Source organism: Somniosus microcephalus, chromosome 12 (assembly GCF_052327205.1).
Source record: "Somniosus microcephalus isolate GS21.2 chromosome 12, FLI_Smic_1.0, whole genome shotgun sequence".
NCBI classification, from domain to species: Eukaryota; Metazoa; Chordata; class Chondrichthyes; order Squaliformes; family Somniosidae; genus Somniosus; species Somniosus microcephalus.
In genome coordinates this window covers 55256046-55278019 of record NC_140998.1, presented here as the reverse complement: position 1 = coordinate 55278019, position 21974 = coordinate 55256046, and the positions used below count along the sequence as shown (strand labels likewise).

General features: G+C 46.9%; 1 protein-coding gene across 1 annotated transcript in view; it reads right to left on the bottom strand.

Moving 5' to 3' along the window:
• The window catches only part of togaram1 (TOG array regulator of axonemal microtubules 1), a 135831-nt gene that overhangs the window by 8158 nt on the left and 105699 nt on the right, over positions 1–21974 (bottom strand). Inside the window, 1 exon segment of the mRNA XM_086002900.1 lies at positions 17127–17346. Coding sequence (XP_085859026.1) covers positions 17127–17346 — 220 coding nt within the window.

Genomic DNA, 21974 nt, shown 5'->3' with positions numbered 1-21974 from the left:
TCCTGCCAAAGTGCATAACCTCACACTTTCCAGTATTGTATTCCATCTGCCAAATCTCTGCCCACTTACTTAGCCTGTCTATGTCCCCTTGCAGGTTTTTTATGTCCTCCTCACTCACTACTTTCCCTCCCATCTTAGTATCATCTGCAAACTTTGATATGTTACACTCGGTCCCCTCCTCCAAATCGTTAATATAGATTGTAAAGAGTTGGGGACCCAGCACTGACCCCTGCGGAACACCACTGGTTACTGATTGCCAGTCTGAGAATGAACCATTTATCCCAGCTCTCTGCCCTGTTAGATAGCCAATCCTCTATCCATGCCAGAATATTACGCCCAATCCCGTGATTTTTTATCTTAAGCAATAATCTTTTGTGTGGCACCTTGTCAAATGCCTTTTGGAAGTATAAATACACTACGTCCACTGGTTCACCTTTATCCACCCTATATGTTACTTCCTCAAAGAACTCCAGCAAATGTGTCAAACATGACTTCCCCTTCATAAAACCATGCTGACTTTGTCTTATTAAATTATGATTATCCAAATGTCCTGTTACTGTCTCCTTAATAATGGACTCCAAAATTTTACCTACCACAGATGTTAGGCTAACCGGTCTATAGTTTCCAACCTTCTGTCTACTGCCCTTTTTAAATAAGGGTGTTACATTAGCACTTTTCCAGTCTGCCGAGACCTTTGCCGAGTCCAGGGAGTTTTGGAAGATTATTACCAATGCATCCACAATCCCTACCGCCACTTCCCTCAAGACCCTAGGATGTAAGCCATCAGGTCCAGGCGATTTATCCGCCTTGAGTCCCATTATTTTACCGAGTACCACTTCCTTAGTGATTTTGATCGTGTTTATCTCCTCCCCATAGCCCCCTGCTTGTCCAGTGTTGGGATATTCTTAGTGTCCTCTACTGTAAAGACTGATACAAAATATTCATTCAGTGTTTTTGCCATCTCCATATTTCCCACCATTAATTTCCCGGTCTCGTCCTCTAAGGGACCAACATTTACTTTAGCCACCCTTTTTCTTTTTATATAACTATAAAAACTCTTACTATCTGTTTTTATATTTTTTGCTAATTTACTTTCATAATCTATCTTCCCTTTCTTAATCAATCTTTTTGTTATTTTTTGCTGTCTTTTAAAGTTTTCCCAATCCTCTATCCTCCCACTAGATTTGGCTACCTTATATGCCCTTGTTTTTAGTCGAATACTATCCTTAATTTCTTTACTTAGCCACGGATGGCTGTCTTTTCTTTTACACCCTTTTCTTCTCAGTGGAATATATATTTTTTGGAAGTTGTAAAATAACTCCTTAAATGTACACCACTGATCATGTATCGTCTTACCCTTTAATCTATTTTCCCAATCCACTCTACTCAATTCCGCTCTCATACCTTCATAGTCTCCTTTATTCAAGCTTAGCACGCTTGTTTGAGATCCAACCTTCTCACCCTCTAATTGAATATGGAATTCAAACATGTTATGGTCACTCATTCCAAGGGGATCCTTTACTAGGACATTTTTAATTAATCCTGTCTCGTTACACAGGACCAGATCTAAGGTTGCTTGCCCCCTGGTCGGTTCAGTTACATACTGCTCAAGAAACCCATCCCTAATACACTCAATGAACTCATCCTCAAGGCAGCCCTGCCCAATTTGATTTGTCCAATTAATATGATAGTTAAAATCCCCCATAATTATAGATGTTCCCTTATTACAAGCCTCAACTATTTCCCGATTGATACTCCGTCCAACCGAGTTGCAACTGTTCGGAGGCCTATAGACTACACCCACTAGTGTTTTTTCCCCCTTATTATTCCTTATCTCCACCCAAACTGTTTCATTATCCTGATCTTTTGACCCAATATCATTTCTCTGTATTACAGTGATTCCTTCCTTTATTAACATAGCCACCCCACCTCCCCTTCCTTCCTGCCTGTCCTTCCTGATCGTTAAATAACCTGGTATGTTTAATTCCCAGGCAGTCACCCTGCAGCCATGTTTCTGTAATGGCCACAAGATCATACCCATATGTAGCTATTTGTGCCATTAACTTGTCTATTTTGTTACGAATGCTACGTGCATTCAGATAGAGAACTTTCAAATGTGTTTTGTGACACTTTTGAAGATGTGTCTTTCACATCTTCAGGATATCCCAAAGCGCATCATAGCCAATTAATTTACCTTTGAAGTGTAGTCAATTGTTATATAGGTAAACATGATAGCCAGTTCACATATAGCAAGGTTCCGCAAACAGAAAATTAATGAATGGCCAGACTAATCTGCTTCTTACTGATGTTTGTTGAGGAAAGAATGTTGGCTGGGACATTAGGAGAACTCACTACTTTTCTTTAATCGTGCTATGGGATGTTTTATGTCCTAAACAGGGAGATAGGGCCTCTGTTTCAGTCTCATCCAAAAGACGGCGTTTCTGACAATGCACTCCAGTACTGCACTGGAGTGACAGCCTGGATTAAGTGCTCAGGTCCTCAATATGGCCTAGAAATTCAGTATAGCCACTTTTGGGGCGGTAAAGTCGGGCGGGCGCTAAAGTTAGCGCCCGCCGGAAAGTGGAGGCCACTTCGCCGATATTCAGTAGCTTTGGCCAAGGAGTTTGGGCGAGCGCTGAAACTGGCGTTGCACCCCTATCTTTAGGCGCTAAGCCGGCGGTGCAGAGTGATAACGCCGAGGCCGGGCGCAGCGCAGGTGCGGTCATGTTTTGATTGACAGCAGACACCCTGACGCCGGCCAGCTCTTAAAGGGGGAAGGGTCGACTTGGTCTGCTGCCACGCCCTGGATAGTGGAGCCCTCCAGCTAGGCCTGAACACTGCTGCTGGACCCAAATAGCGCCTGAAGCCATGCAGAAGGCCCGTGAACGAGCGCAGCACTTCTCAGAGCATGCTTTGAGGGTGCTGCTTAGGGGTTTGGAGAAGAAAAGAGATATCTTGTGCCCGGACAGTGGCAAGAAGGCTCCCAAGAGGCTGTACAGGAGAGCCTGGAGGGAAATCGCCCAGAGGGTCACAGCCAACAGCGATGTCCCCAGGACTAGTGACCAATGCCGCAAGAAGTTCAACGACCTCACTCGGTTGGTCAGGGTGAGTACCCTTTCCAGTGTCCTCCTCATCCTTGCATGTGCACCTCACATTATGGGCAAAGGGACCTCAAAGGCCTAATGGCCAGCCCTCCTCCAGCAGCTCTGGCACTGGCATGATCATCAGTAGCACTTTCTGCACTTGACACACTGGCCAAGCTATTCGACCATGGGAGGCAGTGCACACAACAACAGGGCACCACACTGGCCAAGCTATTCCACCATGGGAGGCAGTGCACACAACAACAGGGCACCACACTGTACTTAGAGGCCGTCCTTTCTCTTGCAGGCCAAGCTGGCGCAGAATCTGAAGAGCCGGACTGTCACCGGGGGAGGCCGTGTCCAGTTCCAGGGGCTCAGTGACCTGGAGGAGCGCGTGGCTCGACTCATGCGTGCCCGGGTGATTGGCCCCGTTGCTATTGGAGATGCTGACCCTGTGCTGGGCCCCAATGGTAAGGACATGACCGTTTGGACCTCTCTCGTTCCCCTTGCGCTTCAGATCTACATCCTTTGCCACTGTCCCACCAATGCGCATAATGCCACCACTCATGCCTCCCTCGCTGATGCCCTGTCCTCACTCTAAAGCTACTCTTGCGCCTTCCTGCTTTCAGCTGGTGAGGAGGAGGTCCCTGAAGCTGCGAGTGTCAGTCCCTCGGAAGAGGAGGACGACGAGGACCAAGAGGAAGGCGGCACATCGGGGGAACCCTCATCCGCGCCAGGGGATGGCAATGGAGGGGACACGTCTTGCCTGGAGGAGAGCCAGGGGGAAGTGTTGCAGGGGGGTGTAGCTCCTGTGCCCAGTGGCGTCCAGCCACGCGGGAAGGGTCGGGCAGCACGGCTGCCTTCTCCCCAGAGGGGGGAAGTGTTGCAGGGGATGGCAGTTGCTGGGCCCAGTGGCGTCCAGCCACGCGGGAAGGGTCGGCCAGCTCGGCGGCCTTCTCCCCAGAGGGAGAGTCCGGCCTCCAGTCCGGAGACGGTCCTCGCCCAGGAGGTGCGCCTCCTTGATCAAATGTCCGCGGATTCGGAGCGGCGCCACACTGAGTTCATGGGGGTTGTGGGACAGTTGCCTCAGGCCATTGAGTCCCTGGCTCATAGTGTGGCCGATTTCGGGGACTCACAGGCCAGGGGTGTCGAACAACTCGCGGCAGCACAGGACGCGAGTCGAGAGTTCATGAGTGGTGCCGTGCAGACACTGGCTGGTCTGATGCGGGCACAGACCAGGGCAGTACGGGCACTCACTTCTGCCACACTCGCTGTGTCACGGACGCATCGCCAGGGCACCCGCCGCGCTGCTGCAGCACAGTGGTCTGGCCTTCACCAGATTGCTGCGCTTGCTGCAGTGCCAGCCCGGCCGAGTGCCAGTGTCTCTGGCGACCAGCGAGCGCCTGGCATCAGCCAGCTTGCCCCCATTGCTGCAGCCGCCACTGCCACTCCCCCAGCAAAGCTGCGACGAGCTGCTGGAGAGACTGATGCTGCCCAGCCACAGCTGCAGCAGTCAGCAGCCGGCCCTGCCTCGTCTAGGCCGACACCCAAGGGCATCTGCCGTCACGCTTTGTGCCCCTCAGGAGCCTTCCCCCAGCCTTGCAACACCCACAGGGCCCAGGTTGAGGCGGAGCAGCAGGTCGGGCAGGGGCCGGAGAAGCCTGCACAAGGACTCGCCCTCTCGGCACACCAAGTAGAGTGTGTTGCCAAATGTTTTTTTATATGGGGGTGTTTGTGTTCTGTATGGGGGGGGGGGTTTATTTTGGTAAGGCCGAAGATGATGGCAAATGTTTTTTTAGATGGGGGTGTTTGTGTTCTGTATGGGGGGGTTTGTCTTGGTAAGGCCGAGGATGAAGGCCAATTGGATGGACAAGTTTTGTTATTCCTCCCCAGGTTGTGGGAGTGAGATATGTTTTTGACTGTTTTTTGGGGGTCTTGTCTGTTTTTGTGTTTCATGTGGGAAGGGCCCTGAGTTTGTTAAATAAAGCTTTTTATTTATTCAGCTTGTCCATGTGTCATGTTTCAAGTGGTTGTTGCGTTAACCGGCTGAGGGCTTGCGGAGCGGCTGCATTCAGGTGCGTTCATTGCCACAAGCCATTCCCTGACAGGGGGCCTAGAAGTGTCGTTCAATAAGCCGCCGGCGGACGGCCCTTGGGGCTCCCTCCTGGGCTGGTACTCCTCCTCCTCCTCCTCCTCATGCTCCTCCTCCGTGGTGGTCCAACGTGAGGTGGCAGTGCCGGAGTCCTGCGGATAGCCAGGTTGTGCAGCATGCAGCAAACGACGATGAACTGGGAGACTCTATCCGGCGAATACTGTAGAGATCCGCCGGAACGATCCAGGCAGCGGAACCGTTGCTTGAGGACGCCAATCGTTTGCTCTATGATGTTCCTTGTGGCTTGATGGCTTTCGTTGTATGCCTCCTCAGCAGGGGTCCTGGGCGCGCGGAGCGGGGTCATAAGCCATGTACACAAAGGGTAGCCCTTGTCCCCGATAAGCCATCCCCTTGGTGGAGGCTGTGCTTGGAACATGTCAGCCACAGTAGTCTGGCGCAGGATAAATGCATCGTGGCTGCTTCCTGGAAAGCGGGCATTGACAGCTAGGATGCGCTGCCTGTGGTCACACACCAGCTGTACATTGAGGGAATGGTAGCCCTTCCGGTTGCGGTAATCCTCGGCATTGTCGATAGGTGCCCGCATAGCCACATGCGTGCAGTCAATGGCGCCCTGCACCATGGGGAAGTCGGCGATCCTGGCAAATCCGACTGCACGCTGCTCCTGCCTCTCTAGGGTCATGGGGAAGGAGATGAATTGGTGTCTCCTTGCGAAAAGGGCATCGGTGACCTGCCGGATGCAGCGATGCACGGCGAACTGGGAGATGTTCGCTATGTCCCCAGCAGCGGCTTGGAAGGAGCCGCTTGCATAAAAGTTCAGAGCCACCGTGACCTTCAATTCCACCGACAAAGACGTCCTGCACATCAGCTGTGGACGCAGATCTCTGTGAAGCAGCTGGCAGATCTCTGCAACCACCTCCCTTCTGAAGCGCAGCCTCTTCACACAATGCGCGGCAGTCATGGTGAGATAGGACACCTGCTGCCGGTATTCCCTGAGTGGGTAAGGCCTACGTTGCCGACGCCTGATGGCCCCTCTGCGTCTAGGCATGGCTGCCCCTCTCACACAGCGTCTGCGAGCCCTTCGCACATAATGCTGGAACTGAGGGTTGGAACCCCATGCAGCCCCCATAATATACTTGCAAACAGTCAAATCACAATGAGTCAAATTTCCAAGCTCTGGCCAGAAGCCAAAAATACCTCTCCTATGTTGTCCCAAATCAGTAAGGTCTGTTCCTTGGTCTCTGTCCAGAAATCCAAAGCACTAAAGTCATTGCAGCAAAATGGCTGGCCTTTATACCTCAGTCTAAGTGCCCTTTAATTAGCGCTCCCCGAGGCCCACAGGGCCTCTGCTGCGTTCCACTTCACAGTTCTTAACAGCGCCACGCCCACATTGGGCGGGCGCCACTGAAGTTCCGGTTTGGGGCGCACAAACGGCGTTGCACGACGAAATGACGTCATAAGGTGCGCGCGCTTGCGCTGGCGCAAAATGTCAACTGAAGTTGGGCGTAGGCGCAGATCGCTCTGCGCCCGGGCGCAAAGTGCCTAGCGCTCGAAATCTACTCCTCTTATGGCGCTAACGGCTGGCGAACGCAACTGAATTTCTAGGCCTATGTATTTAGATGATGAACTTTAGAAAAAAATACTAAACCAGCACATTTGTCTTGTATGTTTAATCCAGTTCAAAAAGAGCTGAAGACATTTTCCTAAGCGATTGTGGTAAAAAATACCGTGAATTTTTATGCTAATCAAGTTGAGGGATGTTACTGCTGTAATTTCTGATAACCAGTGACCGTTCCAAGCACTACTAAGTTAGACCCCAAACATGAGCCTCAGTGCCTCCCCTTTGCCAATGCATTATTTTTCTATTTGCAACACTAGCCACCCTGTGGTTTCCAAGCAAGACTGCTAGTTTTGTACTGTGGGCCTAACTCATTTCACGCAAGACCCTTACAACCAGACAGAAGAAACTTCAATCCATCAGCCTGATCTGCATTTGTACCCAGGTCCCAGAGATGAATGGCTAGTGTCTATCTAATCTACTGCACCAAGTACCTACTTCCCTAATCTTCAAAAATGGGTAAAAGAAGCAAGGCCCCATCTTGCTTATTTATATCAAAAATCTAGCATATGGTGTACTTACTTCCTGCCCATAACTCAAAATCATAACAGGAAGTACTGTTTATGCTTTTTATGTCAACATTTAACACTGAAAAATCACCAAGTAAACATTAATGTAGGGAAAACTGTATCTAAAGATGTAAACATTTAATAACAAACTGTGGCAATCACTCAAAATGCTGATAAAATATTAATTTACTATTTTTGAGTAACTGAAATTTCCATTGACCAAAATAAGATTAAGACTAAAAAAAACCGACATTTTAATATATGATAAAGCTCACCCAATGAAATATTACTTGTGTCTTGAAATAAAAACTTTAAAGTTTTTATTTCGAGGCCTCAGTCCGTCTCAAAAGCTTGAGCTTTACTGGATATTTTTACCTTACAACAGTTAGCGCTTTCAATGACACGTACTTTGAGCATGGGCAGTTTGCAGAATTAGACAACATGCAATCTGCATCAGGAGTTGAAGGCTAGAATGGTGCATCCAGTGTAGATGACAGTTTCTTTGCATTTTTCAAAAGATTATAAAAGCAACTGGAGATTTAATTCTCAAAGCGTTGTTTCAGGCAAGCGATGATATTTATTAGGAAATGCTGTTTTCTGTGTGAACTGCTCAATCACTTTAGAGAGGCAGCACCTGTGATTAGGAAGACCAATGACTGTGGCTACATTGTTGATGGTTAGAAAAGAAAACAGTGCAGTTGTTATGATGCTGGACCAGTAATCCAGAGGCCTGGACTAATAATCCAGAGAACATGAGTTTAAATCCCACCATGGCAGTTTGAGAATTTGAATTTAGTTTTAAAAAACTGGAAATAAAAAGCTGGTATCAGTAACAGTGACCATGAAGCTGTTGGATTGTCATAAAAACCCAATGAGTTCACTATTGCCCCTTACGAAAGTAAACCTCCCGTCCTTACCAGTGTCTCCAGTCCCACACCAATGTGGTTGATTCTTAACTGCCCTCTGAAGTTGCCTAGCAGGCCACTCGGTTGTATCAAACTCTGTCAAGTAGAGATAGGCACTAAATGACGGCCATGCCATTGATGCCCATGTCCCAAGAATGAATGTATAAAAAGGGCCCCCCCGCCAATGTACCCAGATTCCAGGATCCCTCTCCTAGAAATCTCGCAGGTTTTCTTTTTGGGGAGGGGGTCCCCGGGTCCAAAAACTAGGGCTGCAGGAACACTGGTGCAGGAACCTATCCCAGTACTGTCAGACTCTGGGTCCTCTTCTCAGTGCTCCCTGATCCCAGGGCTCTCCCAATGCTGATAAGTCTGTGTCCGTAGTAAACTTATTTGGCATAACAGCCTTGTTCTTATAAAACAAATCTTGCATTTATATAACTTACAATGCCATGGAAGATCTGCTATTATAAAATTTCTGTTGATATATCTTTTTTATATGGCATTTTAAACAGTCCAAGATGTTCTGAGTTCATGATCAACCTAGCCAAGGCAGTCTCCTGAAAAAAAGCCATTTATGTTAAGTGCATCAAACATTACTTCCTCTTTGAAACTTTGGCTGCATGTGAAGCTTGTGGGCACATAATGGTCACGAAGGCTTGTTCTCAAGACCAAGCTATTATATATCGCCTTTAACGTAGAAAAGTGGCCCAAGGTGCTTCACAGAAGAGTGAGGAAAAAGACACCAAGCCAAAGGAGAATAGTAGAGCTGACCAAAAACTTGGTCAGAAGTACATCTCAAAAGGAGGTAGAGAGGCAGAGGTGGTGAGGGAAAATTCCAGCGAGCATGGATGCCAATCGTGGGTGAAGAGAGAGGGAATGCACAAGAATTCAGAGTCAGAGAAACAAAGATGATCCAAATGTTGGAAGACAGCATTTAACATGTTATCTGTTGAAAAGTAAAACTGATTAAAAACATTTGGAAAGGCATGGGTTAATCAAAGAGAACCAGCATAGATTTGTTAAAGGCAAATCGTGTCTGACTAACTTGATTGACTTCTTTGATGAGGTAACAGAGAAGGTTGATCAGGGTAGTGCAGATTAATTAATTATATATATATATATATATTATATATATTATACTAGCTGGGGAGCCCCGCGTTGCGAGGTCAATTTTGGGGCGCGAGGGCAATTTTGGGGCGTTTGGTCTCCCTGCCCCTGTGTGTCCCACCTCTCCCTGTCATGTCCTCTCCCTGTCCTATCCCTCCCTCCCCTCTCTCCCTCCCCTCCCCTCTCTCCCCTCCCTCCCTGTCTCCCTCTCCCCCCCCCACTCCCCTCTGTCCCTCTCTCCGGCCCCTCCCCCTGCCTAGCGCCTGAGGTCCGGTGCCGTTGCTGAGGTCCCCCGCGTATCGCGCGGCTGATGGACGGCCGCTGCGGGCGGGCGGGCAGCGCATGCGCGGTGAGTGTGGGCGGCGCATGCGCGGTGAGTGCGGGCGGCGCATGCGTGGTCAGTGCGAGCGACCCGCGGGAGCCGGCAAGGCCGTTAGCGAGCGGGAAACTTCGGGCGGCGCGCCCGCGCTCCGTCCGCGACACCTGAGAGGGGGAAGTAGAGAGAGACAGAGAGGGAAGAGGAGAAGGAGAGAGAGGGAAGAGGAGAGAGGGAAGAGGAGAGAGGGAAGAGGAGAAGGAAGAAAGAGAGCGAGAGAAATTTTTTCAGCTTCAGGCCCCGAGTCCCCCCTGCGCGAGGGTGAGGAGGAGGGGGGGGGGGGGTTGCTAAACACAATATAAAACTCAAATAAATTGTTAATTAATTGCCTAACACATAATTGAAATATTTACCTTAGTTCCCTAACACACAGAAAGTGTGGGGGAAAAAATCGTGGAAAATCAAGATGGCGGCCACTCACCTCGGTTCAGAAGGATAAGGCCCGCCCACACACACACCGATTGGTCGACCGGTCAGGTCACCGAAGCGTAGGATTGGTCAATCGTCGAGTCACTCGACACTCAACTGTAGGAAGACCTCGACGTCACACGGTCGCTAATGAGATGCTAATGAGCGGAACGCTGAACGTTTTTGGGATACCGCGGGCGGGATTTTTGTCCGGCCGAAATGTAAATACGCCTATGACCGGTCCGGAATTGCAAGCTTTCTTTTGAGGCGACACGCGCGTTGGTACGCTCTGTAACTTCCAAACGTATAGAGACCAGGCGGACAGACAGACAGACAGAAGAGCCGCTTTATATATATAGAAGATATATATATAGACTTTCAGTAGGCATTCGACAAAGTGCCACACATGAGGCCTGTTAAGAAGATGGAAGCTCATGGAATTATGGAGAAAGCGGCAGTATCAATATGGAATTGTCTCAGTGACAGGAAGTAGAGGGTGCTGGTGGATGGATGTTTATCAGACTGGGAGGTGGATTGCAGTGCTGTTCCCCCAAGGTCAGTTTTGGGGTCTAGTACTCTCTTCAATTCTTATAAACCCCCTAGACTCAGGTGTAGGAAGCAGCATTATAAAGTTTGCAGATGATGAAGGGAATGCAATGGATGTTGTCTACATGGATTTTCGGAAGGCGCTTGACAAAGTACCACATAGAAGGCTGGTTAACAAAATTGAGGCTCATGGAATAGGTGGGTCAGTGGCAGCTTGGATAAGGAATTGGCTTAAAGACAGAAAACAGCGAGTTGTGGTAAATGGCTGTTTTTCAGACTGGAGGATGGTAGACAGTGGTGGTCCCCAAGGGTCAGTGCTGGGACCACTGCTTTTTTTGATATGACCTGGATATTGGAATACAGAATAGAATTTCTAAATTTGCCGATGACACCAAACTTGGGGTGTGGCAAACAGTGCTGATGATACCAATCGACTGCAACAGGACATAGAAAGGCTAGCAGAATGGGCAGATGGAATTTAATACAGAGAAGTGTGAGGTGATGCATTTTGGCAGAAGGAACAGGGAGAGGCAATATACACTTAATGGCACAGTTTTAAAGAGTGTGCAGGGACAGAGGGACCTGAGAGTTAATGTGCATAGGTCCCTGAAGGTGGCACGACACATTGAGAGTGGTTAGCAAAGCATATGGGATTCATTAGAAAAAGGAATGGTGCCAGAGGACTGGCAGACAGCTAATGTTATTCCTATATTTAAAAAGGGAGACAGAACAAGTCCTGGGAACTATCGACCAGTTAGCTAAATGTCAGTGGTAGAAGAATGGAATCTTTACTCAAAAGGTGTAATAGAAATACGTCTAGAAACCAAAAATATGTCAGTACAGTACAGATTTCAAAAGAGGTCATGCTTGACCAACCTTATTGAATTCTTTGAAGTAACAGAAAGAGTAAACAAGGGTAATGCAATAGATGTAATATATTTGGATTTTCAAAAAGCCTTCGGTAAGGTACTGCATAGTAGACTCATGACTAAAGGTCAGAACATGTGGAGTCAGGGGACAGGTAGCAGAATGGCTAGCAAGCTGGCTACAAATCAGAAAACAGAATAGGGATTAAAGGCTGGCAAAAGGTGGGAAGTGGTGTTCCACAGGGGTCGGTGCTGTGACCACAGTTGTTCACAATTTACATTAATCATCTGGACTCGGGAATCAGAAGTATAATTTCAAAATTTGCAGGCAACACCAATTTGGGAGGTGTAGTTAATCGAGGAAGAATGTGACAAAATACAGGAAGACATTAATCAGCTTGCAAAATGGACATGTAATTGGCAAATGAATTTCAATATAGATATGTGTGAGGTAGAACATTTTGGTAGGAATAATAAGGAGGTCATATACCTCCTGCATAGAGGCAGAGGGCATGGCTGAGGTACTAAATGAGTACTTTGTATCTGTCTTTACCAAGGAAGAAGATGCTGCCAAAGTCAGAGTGAAAGAGGAGGTAGTTGAGATACTGGATGGGATAAAAATTGATAGAGGAGGTACTAGAAAGGCTGGCTGTACTTAAAGTAGATAAGTCACCAGGACCGGATAGGATGCATCGGGAAGTAAAGGTGGATATTGCGGAGGTACTGACCATAATCTTCCAATCCTCCTTAGATATGGGGGTGGTGCCAGAAGACTGAAGAATTGCAAATGTTACAGCCTTGTTCAAAAAAGGGTGCAAGGATAAACCCAGCAATTACTGGCCAGTCAGTTTAACCTTGGTAGTGGGGAAGCTTTTAGACTTGTTGTTTTAGTTATTTTTCGGACTGGAAGAAGGTATACAGTGGTGTTCCCCAGGGGTCGGGACTAGGACCACTGCTTTTCTTGATATATATTGGCCCAGAAATTCAGATCCCCACGGGCGAGTACGCGCTGTGTACTCACCCATAGTGCTGGTTTCGCGCATGCACTGCGTGTGTGCTGGAAACCAGAACTTCCGTTCTCTTGAAGGAAGGGGTTTGAAGGTCAAACGCGTGCGCCGGAGAGGCAGCGTGTAGACCTGGAACTTCCGCTTTTTTCCACAGGTTTTTCAGTGCGGGCAAGTCCCTAGCAGCTGCGCGTGGAAAAAGCAGGCACAAGGCCTTCTTTTAACAAGGTAAGAGGTGAAGTAAGCGAAATTAAAACTTTTTTCCCCCACAGGTTTATCATTTTAAAATACTTTAAAGAAAGGTAAGTTTATTTTTAGCCCCATTAAAAACTTTAATTTTTTCAAAAATTTAAATTTTTGTTTAAAATAGTTAATATGTAACTTATAGTTATTTTAAAAATGTGATTAAAAAAATTATTTGAAGTTTTACTTAGGTTTTGGGGCCGATCTCTATTCATGGATTTGACAGGTCTTCCTGTCAAATCTATGAATGTGGATTCCCTGCTCCGATTGGCTCCCCATGGCCCACGTGATCTCAGGGATGCTGCGAACTAGTTGCACCCCTGGGATACGCGTGCCCTGCACACCGGCAGCTGGAGCAGGCCCAGGATCGGAATTCCACACAGGCCCACAGCACAACGGCAGGCGCGCTATGTAAGTGCAGGTCGGGGGCTTGCGCCCGCGGGAAGCCTCCGACCCGAATTTCTGGGCCATTAATGACTTGGACTTGGGTGTACAGGGCACAATTAAAAAATTTGCAGATGACACAAAGCTTGGAAATAGTGAACAGTGAGAAGGATAGTGATAGACTTCAAGAGGACATAGACAGGCTGGTGGAATGGGCGGACACGTGGCAGATGAAATTTAACGCAGAAAATTGCAAAGTGATACATTTTGGTAGGAAGAGCGAGGAGAGGCAATATAAACTAAAGCGTACAATTCTAAAGGAGGTGCATGAACAGAGAGACCTGGGGGTATATGTGCACAAATTGTTGCACTTGACAGGGCAGGATGAGAAAGCGATTAAAAAAAGTTTACGGTATACAGGGCTTCATAAATAGAGGCACAGAGTACAAAGGCAAGAAAGTTATGATGACCCTTTATAAAAACACTGGTTCGGCCTCAACTGGATTAGTGTGTCCAATTCTGGGCACCGCACTTTAGGAAGGATGTCAAGGCCTTAGAGAGGGTGCAGAAAAGATTTACAAGAATGGTTCTAGGGATGAGGGACTTCAGTTACATGGATAGACTGGAGAAGCTGGGTTTTTTCTCCTTAGAGCAGAGAAGGTTGAGAGGAGATTTGATAGAGGTATTTAAAATCATGAGGGGTCTAGACAGAGTAGAAAGAGAAACTGTTCTCATTGGCGGAAGGGTCGAGAACCAGAAGGCACAGATTTAAGGTGATTGGCAGAAGAACCAAAGGCGACATGAGGAAAAACTTTTTACGCAGCGAGTGGTTAGAATGCGCTGCCTGAAAGGGTGGTGGAGGCAGATTCAATTGTGGCTTTCAAAAGGAAATTGGATAAGTACCTGAAGGAAATTTTTTTTCAGAGCTACGGGGAAAGGGCAGGAGAGTAGGATTAGCTGAAGTCCTCTTGCAGAGAGCCGGCACGGGCTCGACGGGCCGAATGGCTTCCTTCTGTGCTGTAACGATTCTATGATATACTGCTTGGATAATAAGAGTCTGAATGAGGTAGAGGAGCAAAGGGATCTATGGGTACAGATACATAATCACTAAATGTAGCGATGCAGGTGGTTAAGGCCAAGCTCATTTCTAGAGGGAAAAATCTGAAAGGCAGAGAAGTTATGTTAAACATGTATCGAACCTTGGTTAGACCACATTGAGTACTGTGCACAGTTCTGGTCTCCATATTATTAAAAGGATTTAGAAGAATTGGAGAAGGTGCAAAAAGGATTCACAAGGATGATACCAGAAGTGAGAGGATATACTTATCAGGAAAGGCTGAACAGGCTGGGGCTCTTTTATGTAGAAAAGAGAAGGCTGACCTGATTGTGGTCTTTAAAATAATAAAAAGGTTTCATAGGGTAGATGTAGAGAAGATGTTTCCACTTGTGGGGGAGACCAGACGTGGAGGTCATAAATATAAGATAGTCACTAATAAATCCAATAGGGAATTCAGGAGAAACTTTTTTACCCAAAGAGTGGGAAGAGTGTGGAATGCGCTACCACAAGCAGCAGAGGCAAATAGCACAGATGCATTTAAGGGGAAGCTAGATAAGCACATGGGGGAGAAAGGAGTAGAAGGATATGCTGATTGGGTTAGATGAAGTAGGATGGGAGGAGGCTCATGTGGAGCATAAACACCAGCATTGACCATTTGGCCTGTTTCTGTGCTGTACACTCGATGTAACTCGATGCATGCCACCACCGTATGGGAAACTCGGTGCAGCCTTTATTGGAGGGATCCCCCGCCGAAAAATCCAGGCATTGGGAGCGTTGTTTCAGGATGCTAATCACCTGCTCTATCACAGTGCGAGTACTGCTATGGCTCTGGTTGTAGCAATGTTCTGCTGGAGCACGAGGCTGATATAAGGTGGGGGGGGTCATCAGCCAGGTGTTCAGAGGATAATCTTTGGTTACCAGGAACCACCAATGTACTGCCCGCTCCTGTCAGAAAACTCGTGACAGATTCAACTCCCTCAATATGGTGGCATCATACCACCTCCACGGGAACCGTGCACATACCTTCATAATCCTCATATTATGGATGGTTGATAAACTGGATATTCTCCTAGTGAAATCCTTTCCAATGAAGGAATGCGGTCTGGCTCATGGAAAGGTACCTGAATAGCCACGTGTTCAATCAATAACCCCTTGCTGTTGGGGAAAGCCAGCAATCCCCGAGAAACCAACAGCTTGCTGATGTTGGCTCCTGCTGTCAATGGGAAAGATGTGGATGTTTGCCTTCTGAAATAAGGCGACTGTCACTTACCGAATACAGGAACGAACAGCAGATTGGCCAATATGTGCCATGTCAACTGCTACAACCTGGAAGTACCTGGAGGAAAAGAAGTTCAGGGCCGTTGTTAACTTGGACGGCCACTGGCAAAGCATGCCCTCCTTGAAGGTTGGGCTCCAGGTCAGACTGCAGTAAGTGACACAGTACAGTTATAGCCACACAGTTCAACTGCAGCATTCACAGACACTGTTCCTCTGAGAAGTTGTGGTAAGTGATGCTGGGCTGGGGACAGTCCCCACTCCCCCTCCCTGCTTCTTCACAAGAGGCCTGCAGCCTCATCAGCAAGTTGCAGCTCCCCGTTGCTGCTGCTCCTTCACTTCCTCCACTGACCATATAGGGGCACGCAAAACCACTCATTTTAACGAGACCTTCTACCTTCCAAGAGGCTAGAAGGCGGCATTAACAACTTCTCACACAATTATAGGGAGAAATGAATAATTCCTATTAGAACAGATCATATAATCCAGCTGTTTACCTGTAAGTGCCCCTTTAATTAACACTCCAAACACACTCTCAACGTACTACAACGCCCAGTTTCCTGTGTGGGCCCTGTGCTTAGTGGTAATCGTGCTGAACAGCCGGACAACTGCAATGGGGTCTTATCTGCATGATAGAAACTCTACTTAAGTAATACTGGCACCAGATACAGATGGGCACCTGGGCTGCCCAGTCCTAACTCGTCAAGATGGCAGCTACCATGCAAACAGGGTGGTAAGTACTGCACCGCCAGTTTAACCTCGTTTGCGCCATCCTCCTACCTTGTTTCAGGGTGTCAAAAGCCAGCTTGGAGTAGTATAAGTTTTCCCTATTCTGTCCTCGCTTCAATCTTTTTACATCATGATGAGAGGGGACTCTGGGCAGAAGTGTGTCCATGCCACGTACTTCAAAAGATTCCATTAAACGATTCTCAAATGGACTCTAAGAAAACCCCCCATGCAGCAGAATGGTTCATTTATCCAATTAATTTTATCCTCTCTGCTACTCCTGATGTTGACTCCTTCCTGGGGTGCAATTCCACAGTTGCCAGGTGTGCCCTACCACCTCACAAGTGACCACTCCAAGTTTTGGCAAACTATTTTACCATTGGAGGCATCATAGCAGTGCGTGATCCTGTCCCCACCGGACATCCAATTGGGCATTGCAGGCAGGAATCTCTCAATAGTAATTAGGAATGGGAACCCTAGTTGATATTTCCCTCCCGAATGCAGGGGTGATAAAGATAATGTATTGACCTGGTCACTCAAGCGGAGATCACTTAGCTTCATAGAGGGCATAAAGTCTGATGATGAAATTCAAGGTGGCTGATGATACACATGTACCAACTGTCCAACTTACCTCTTTTCTTCCATTTTCAACACGGTATATAAAAAAAGTCAGAACTTGTAATGTACTCGACCTATACAGATACTAAACTTTAGTCAGATAGGTGTACAAATACATACCTTTCTACAAAGTGTTTTTATTCTAAACAAATGTCCTTCCATTGATGTAGTCAGACTATGTCTATCACCTAACATATACACACATACTTAGAGACAGATAATATAAACAAACAAGATTTTGATTACAGGACAGAATATCTTGAAACAATTATTTCTGCCACTTCTACATACCTGTATGCTGAATGAGGGTGTGAATAACACTGATGGCAGCATTATAAATCCCAAGATTCTTGGAATTCAGATTGTTGTCTACAATAGCAGGGACAAGTATATTCAAAACTTGAGCCAGATTATCCTTCAGTAATGGAATTATTTTCTGCATGGTTTCTAATGCCATCTGATTCACTTTGCTGTTGAAGTCATGCAATCGAGGTTTGAAGGCATCAAAGATCTAGAGGGAAAAAGTTATATACATATCTTTATATGGTCATTTTAAAGTCATATTTTAGTAAGGCATATCATTGCTAGGGAATGGAGCTTTTACTTTTCTCGCTTCACATTAAGCATGAGGGGAATGGTAGTATAGTAGTTATATTACTGGACTAGTAATCCAGAGGCCTGGACTAATGATCCGGAGACAGGAGTTAAAAAAAAAAATCATTCCTGGGATGTGGGTGTTGCTGGCAAGGCCAGCATTTATTGCCCTCAAGAAGGTGGTGGTGAGCCACCTTCTTGAACCGCTGCAGTCTGCACAGTGAAGGTGCTCCCATAGTGCTGTTAGGGAGGGAATTCCAGGATTTTGATCCAGCGCCTATGAAGGAACGGCGAAATAGTTCCAAGTCAGGATGATGTGTGACTTGGAGGGGAACTTGGAGGTTATGGTGTTCCCATGCGCCTGCTGCCCGTGTCCTTCTAGGTGGAAGAGGTCGTGGGTTTGGGAGGTGCTGTCGAAGAAGCCTTGGCGAGTTGCTGCAGTGCATCTTGTAGATGGTACACACTGCAGCCACGGTGCGCCGGTGGTGGAGGGAATGAATGTTTAAGGTGGTGGATGCCAATCAAGCGGGCTGCTTTGTCCTGGATGGTGTCGAGCTTCTTGAGTGTTGTTGGAGCTGCACTCATCCAGGCATGTGGAGAGTATTCCATCACACTCCTGACTTGTGCCTTGTAGATGGTGGAAAGGCTTTCGAGAGTCAGCAGGTTAGACACTCGCTGCAAAATACCCAGCCTCTGACCTGCTCTTGTAGCCACAGTATTTATGCGGCTGGTCCAGTTAAGTTTCTGGTCAATGGTGACCCCCCAGGATGTTGATGGTGAGGGATTAGGCAATGGTAATGCCGTTGAATGTCAAGGGGCAGTGGTTAGACGCTCTCTTGTTGGAGATAGTCATTGCCTGGCATATGTGTGATGCAAACGTTACTTGCCACTTATCAGCCCAAGCCTGAATGTCGTCCAGGTCTTGCTGCATGCGGGCATAGACTGCTTCATTACCTGAGGAGTTGTAAATGGAACTGAACACTGTGCAGTCATCAGTGAACATCCCCACTTCTGACCTTATGATGAAGGCAAGGTCATTGATGAAGCAGCCGAAGATGGTTGGGTCTAGGAAACTGCCCTGAGGAACTCCTGCAACGATGTCCTGGGTCCGAGATGATTGGCCTCTAACAACCACAACCATCTTCCTTTGTGCTAGGTATGTCTCCAGCTAATGGAGAGTCTTTCCCCCGATTCCCATTGACTTCAATTTTACTAGGGTTCCTTGATGCCACACTCAGTCAAATGCTGCCTTGATGCCAAGGGCAGTCACTCACACCTCACCATGGAATTCAGCTCTTTTATCCATGTTTGGACGAAGGCTGTAATGAGGTCTGGAGCCGAGTGGTCCTGGCGGAACCCAAACTGAGCATCGGTGAGCAGGTTATTGGTGAGTAGGTGCTTCTTGATAGCACTGTCGATGACACCTTTGTTAAGTCTGTGTGTTCCAGTTGTATTAAGATTAATTACTGACACAGACTACAAGAATAAAGTTTCAACAGGTCTTTACTAGTTGGAGGTCAGGACTATACTAAATACAATATCACTACACAGTACTTATATACCGGTGGTCACCACCGGTATTACGTATACAGCAGCCAGAGAAAGTAGTACATCTCTTAAGGTGGAACAGGCTTAAGTTCTCTTAAGGTGGAACAGGTTACATACACCACAACCTTCCATCACTTTGCTGATGATTGAGCGTAGACTGATGGGGCGGTAATTAGCTGGATTGGACCTGTCCTGTTTTTTGTGGACAGGACATACCTGGGCAGTTTTCCCACATTGTTTGGTAGATGCCAGTGTTGTAGCTGTACTGGAACAGCTTGGCTAGAGGCGCGGCTAGTTCTGGAGCACAAGTCCTCAGCATGACAGCCGGGATATTGTCGGGGCCCATTGCCTTTACTGTATCCCGTGCACTCAGCCGTTTCTTGATATCACGTGGAGTGAATCGAATTGGCTGAAGACTGGCTTCTGTGATGGTGGGGACCTAATGAGGAGGCCGAGATGGATCATTCACTTGGCACTTCTGGCTGAAGATGGTTGCAAATGCTTCAGCCTTGTTTTTTGTGCTCGCGTGCTGGGCTCCGCCATCATTGAGGATGGGGTTGTTCGTGGAGCCTCCTCCTCCTGTCAGCTGTTTAATGGTCCACCACCGTTCACAACTGGATGTGGCAGGACTGCAGAGCTTTAATTTGATCCGTTGCTTGTGGGATCGCTTAGCTCTGTCTACAGCATGCTGCTTCCGTTGTTAAGCATGCATGTAAGTCCAGTGTTGCAGCTTCTCCAGGTTAGCGCCTCATTTTTAGGTACGCCTGGTGCTGCTCCTGACATGCTCTTCTACACTCCTCATTGAGCCAGGGTTGGTCGTCTGGCTTGATGTTAATGGTAGTGAGGGATATGCCAGGCCATGAGGTTACAGATTGCGGTGGAATACAATTCTGCTGCCATTGATGGCCCACAGTGCCTCATGGATGCCCAGGTTTGAGCTGCTAGATCTGTTCTGAATCTATCCCATTTAGCATGGTGGTAATGCTACACAACACGATGGAGGGTTACTGCTACCAATACTGTCTGCAACAGGTAGATTGGTGAGGACGAGGTCAAGTAGGTTTTCCCCTCATGTTGGTTCTCTCTCCACTTGCTGCAGGCCCAGTCTGGCAGCTAGGTCCTTCAGGATTCAGCTAGCTCGGTCAGTAGTGGTGCTACTGAGCCACTCTTGGTGATGGACATTGAAGTCCCCCACCCAGAGTACATTCTAATGTTCAAATCCCACCACGGCAGCTGGGAAATTTAAATTTGGTTAAATAAATCTGGAATTAAAAAGTTAGTATCAGTAATGGTGACATAATTGTTGTAAAAACCCATCACTCATGTCCTTTCTGTCACCCTTACCCGGTTTGGTCTAAATGTGACTCCAGACTCACAGCAATGTGGTTGACTCTAACTGCCCTCTGAAATGGCCTAGCAAGCCACTCAGTTGTACCAAACTGCTACAAAGAACAGCGGTTCAAGAAAGCGGCTCACCACCACCTTCTCAAGGGCAATTAGGGATGGGCAATAAATGCCAGCACTGCCACGAATTAAAAGAAAATGCCACAGATCAGGCATAGCATGGATTCGATACAGTATAACAATGCTGCCTCTACATTACTGAAACATGGCTACATAAAGAACAGGACTGGCAACTTAAATATTGCAGGTTATAACAATCAAAGGCTAGGGAAGGAAAGGGGGGGGTGGGGTAGCTAATTAAGAGATAACAAAGGCAGTAGAAAAAAGGTACATAACTAACAGAATGATACAAACAGAATCCATATGGATTGAAATAAAAGATAAGGGATTGATCACGCCAATAGGGATATTCTACAGACCACCCAATAGTGGAAAGGAGGTGGAGGAAGAAGTATGGAAGCAAATATGTGAAGTGAGAACATAAGAACATAAGAAATAGGAGCAGGAGTAGGCCAATCGGCCCCTCGAGCCTGCTCCGCCATTCAATAAGATCATGGCTGATCTGATCCTAACCGCCAATCTACTAGTAAAGGACATAGAATAATAATCATGGGAGATTTTAACTACCCCCAAATAATACTGCAAGAGGTAGTGATAGGGGTACAGGGAATGGAGTTTTTACAATGTGTGCAGAACTCCTTTCTTATCCAGTGTGTAAAAAGCCCAAGAGAGGGAGCACTGTTGGATCTAGTAATGGGAAATTAACCCAGACAGATAAGAAAAGTAAGCGTAGGGGAACATCTAGGAAATAGCAACGACAATATAATAAAGGTTTAAGAAAGATTGAGAAGGACACAAGAAAGACAAATACCAAAGTAATATATTGGGAAAAAACTGATTTTTAGGATACAAGAATGGAACTAGGGAAAATAAACAGGAAAACTTTACTGACAAAGAAACAGAACAGCAGCCATAAAAAACAAAGCACTGGGGTTCATTTCTAGAGGGATAGAATTGAAAAGCAAAGCAGTTACGTTAAACTTATAAACTATAGAATCTTGGTTAGACCACACTTGGCGTATGGTGAACAGTTCTGGTCTCCATTTTATAAAAAGCATATAGAAGCACTGGAGAAGGTGCAAAAAAAATTTACTAGGATGATACCAGAACTGGCAGGTTATACCGATCAGGAAAGATTGAACAGGCTGGGGCTCCTTTCTCAAGAGAAGACTGAGGAGTGACCTGATGGAGGTCTTTAAGATTTATGAAAGGATTTGATACGGTAGATGTAGAGAAGATGTTTCCACTTGCAGGGGAGACTAGAAGTAGGGGCCATAAATATAAGATAGTCACCAAGAAATCAAATAGGGAATTCAGAAGAAACTTCTTTACCCAGAGAGTGGTGAGAATGTAGAACTCGCTACCACAGGGAGTGGTTGAAGTGAATAGTATAGATGCATTTAAGAGGAGACTTGATAAGCATACCAGGGAGAAAGGAATAGAGGGTTATGCTGATCAGAGTTAAATGAGGAAGGATGGGAGTGGAGCATAAAGGCCACCATGGACTAGTTGGGCTGAATGGCCTGTTTCTGT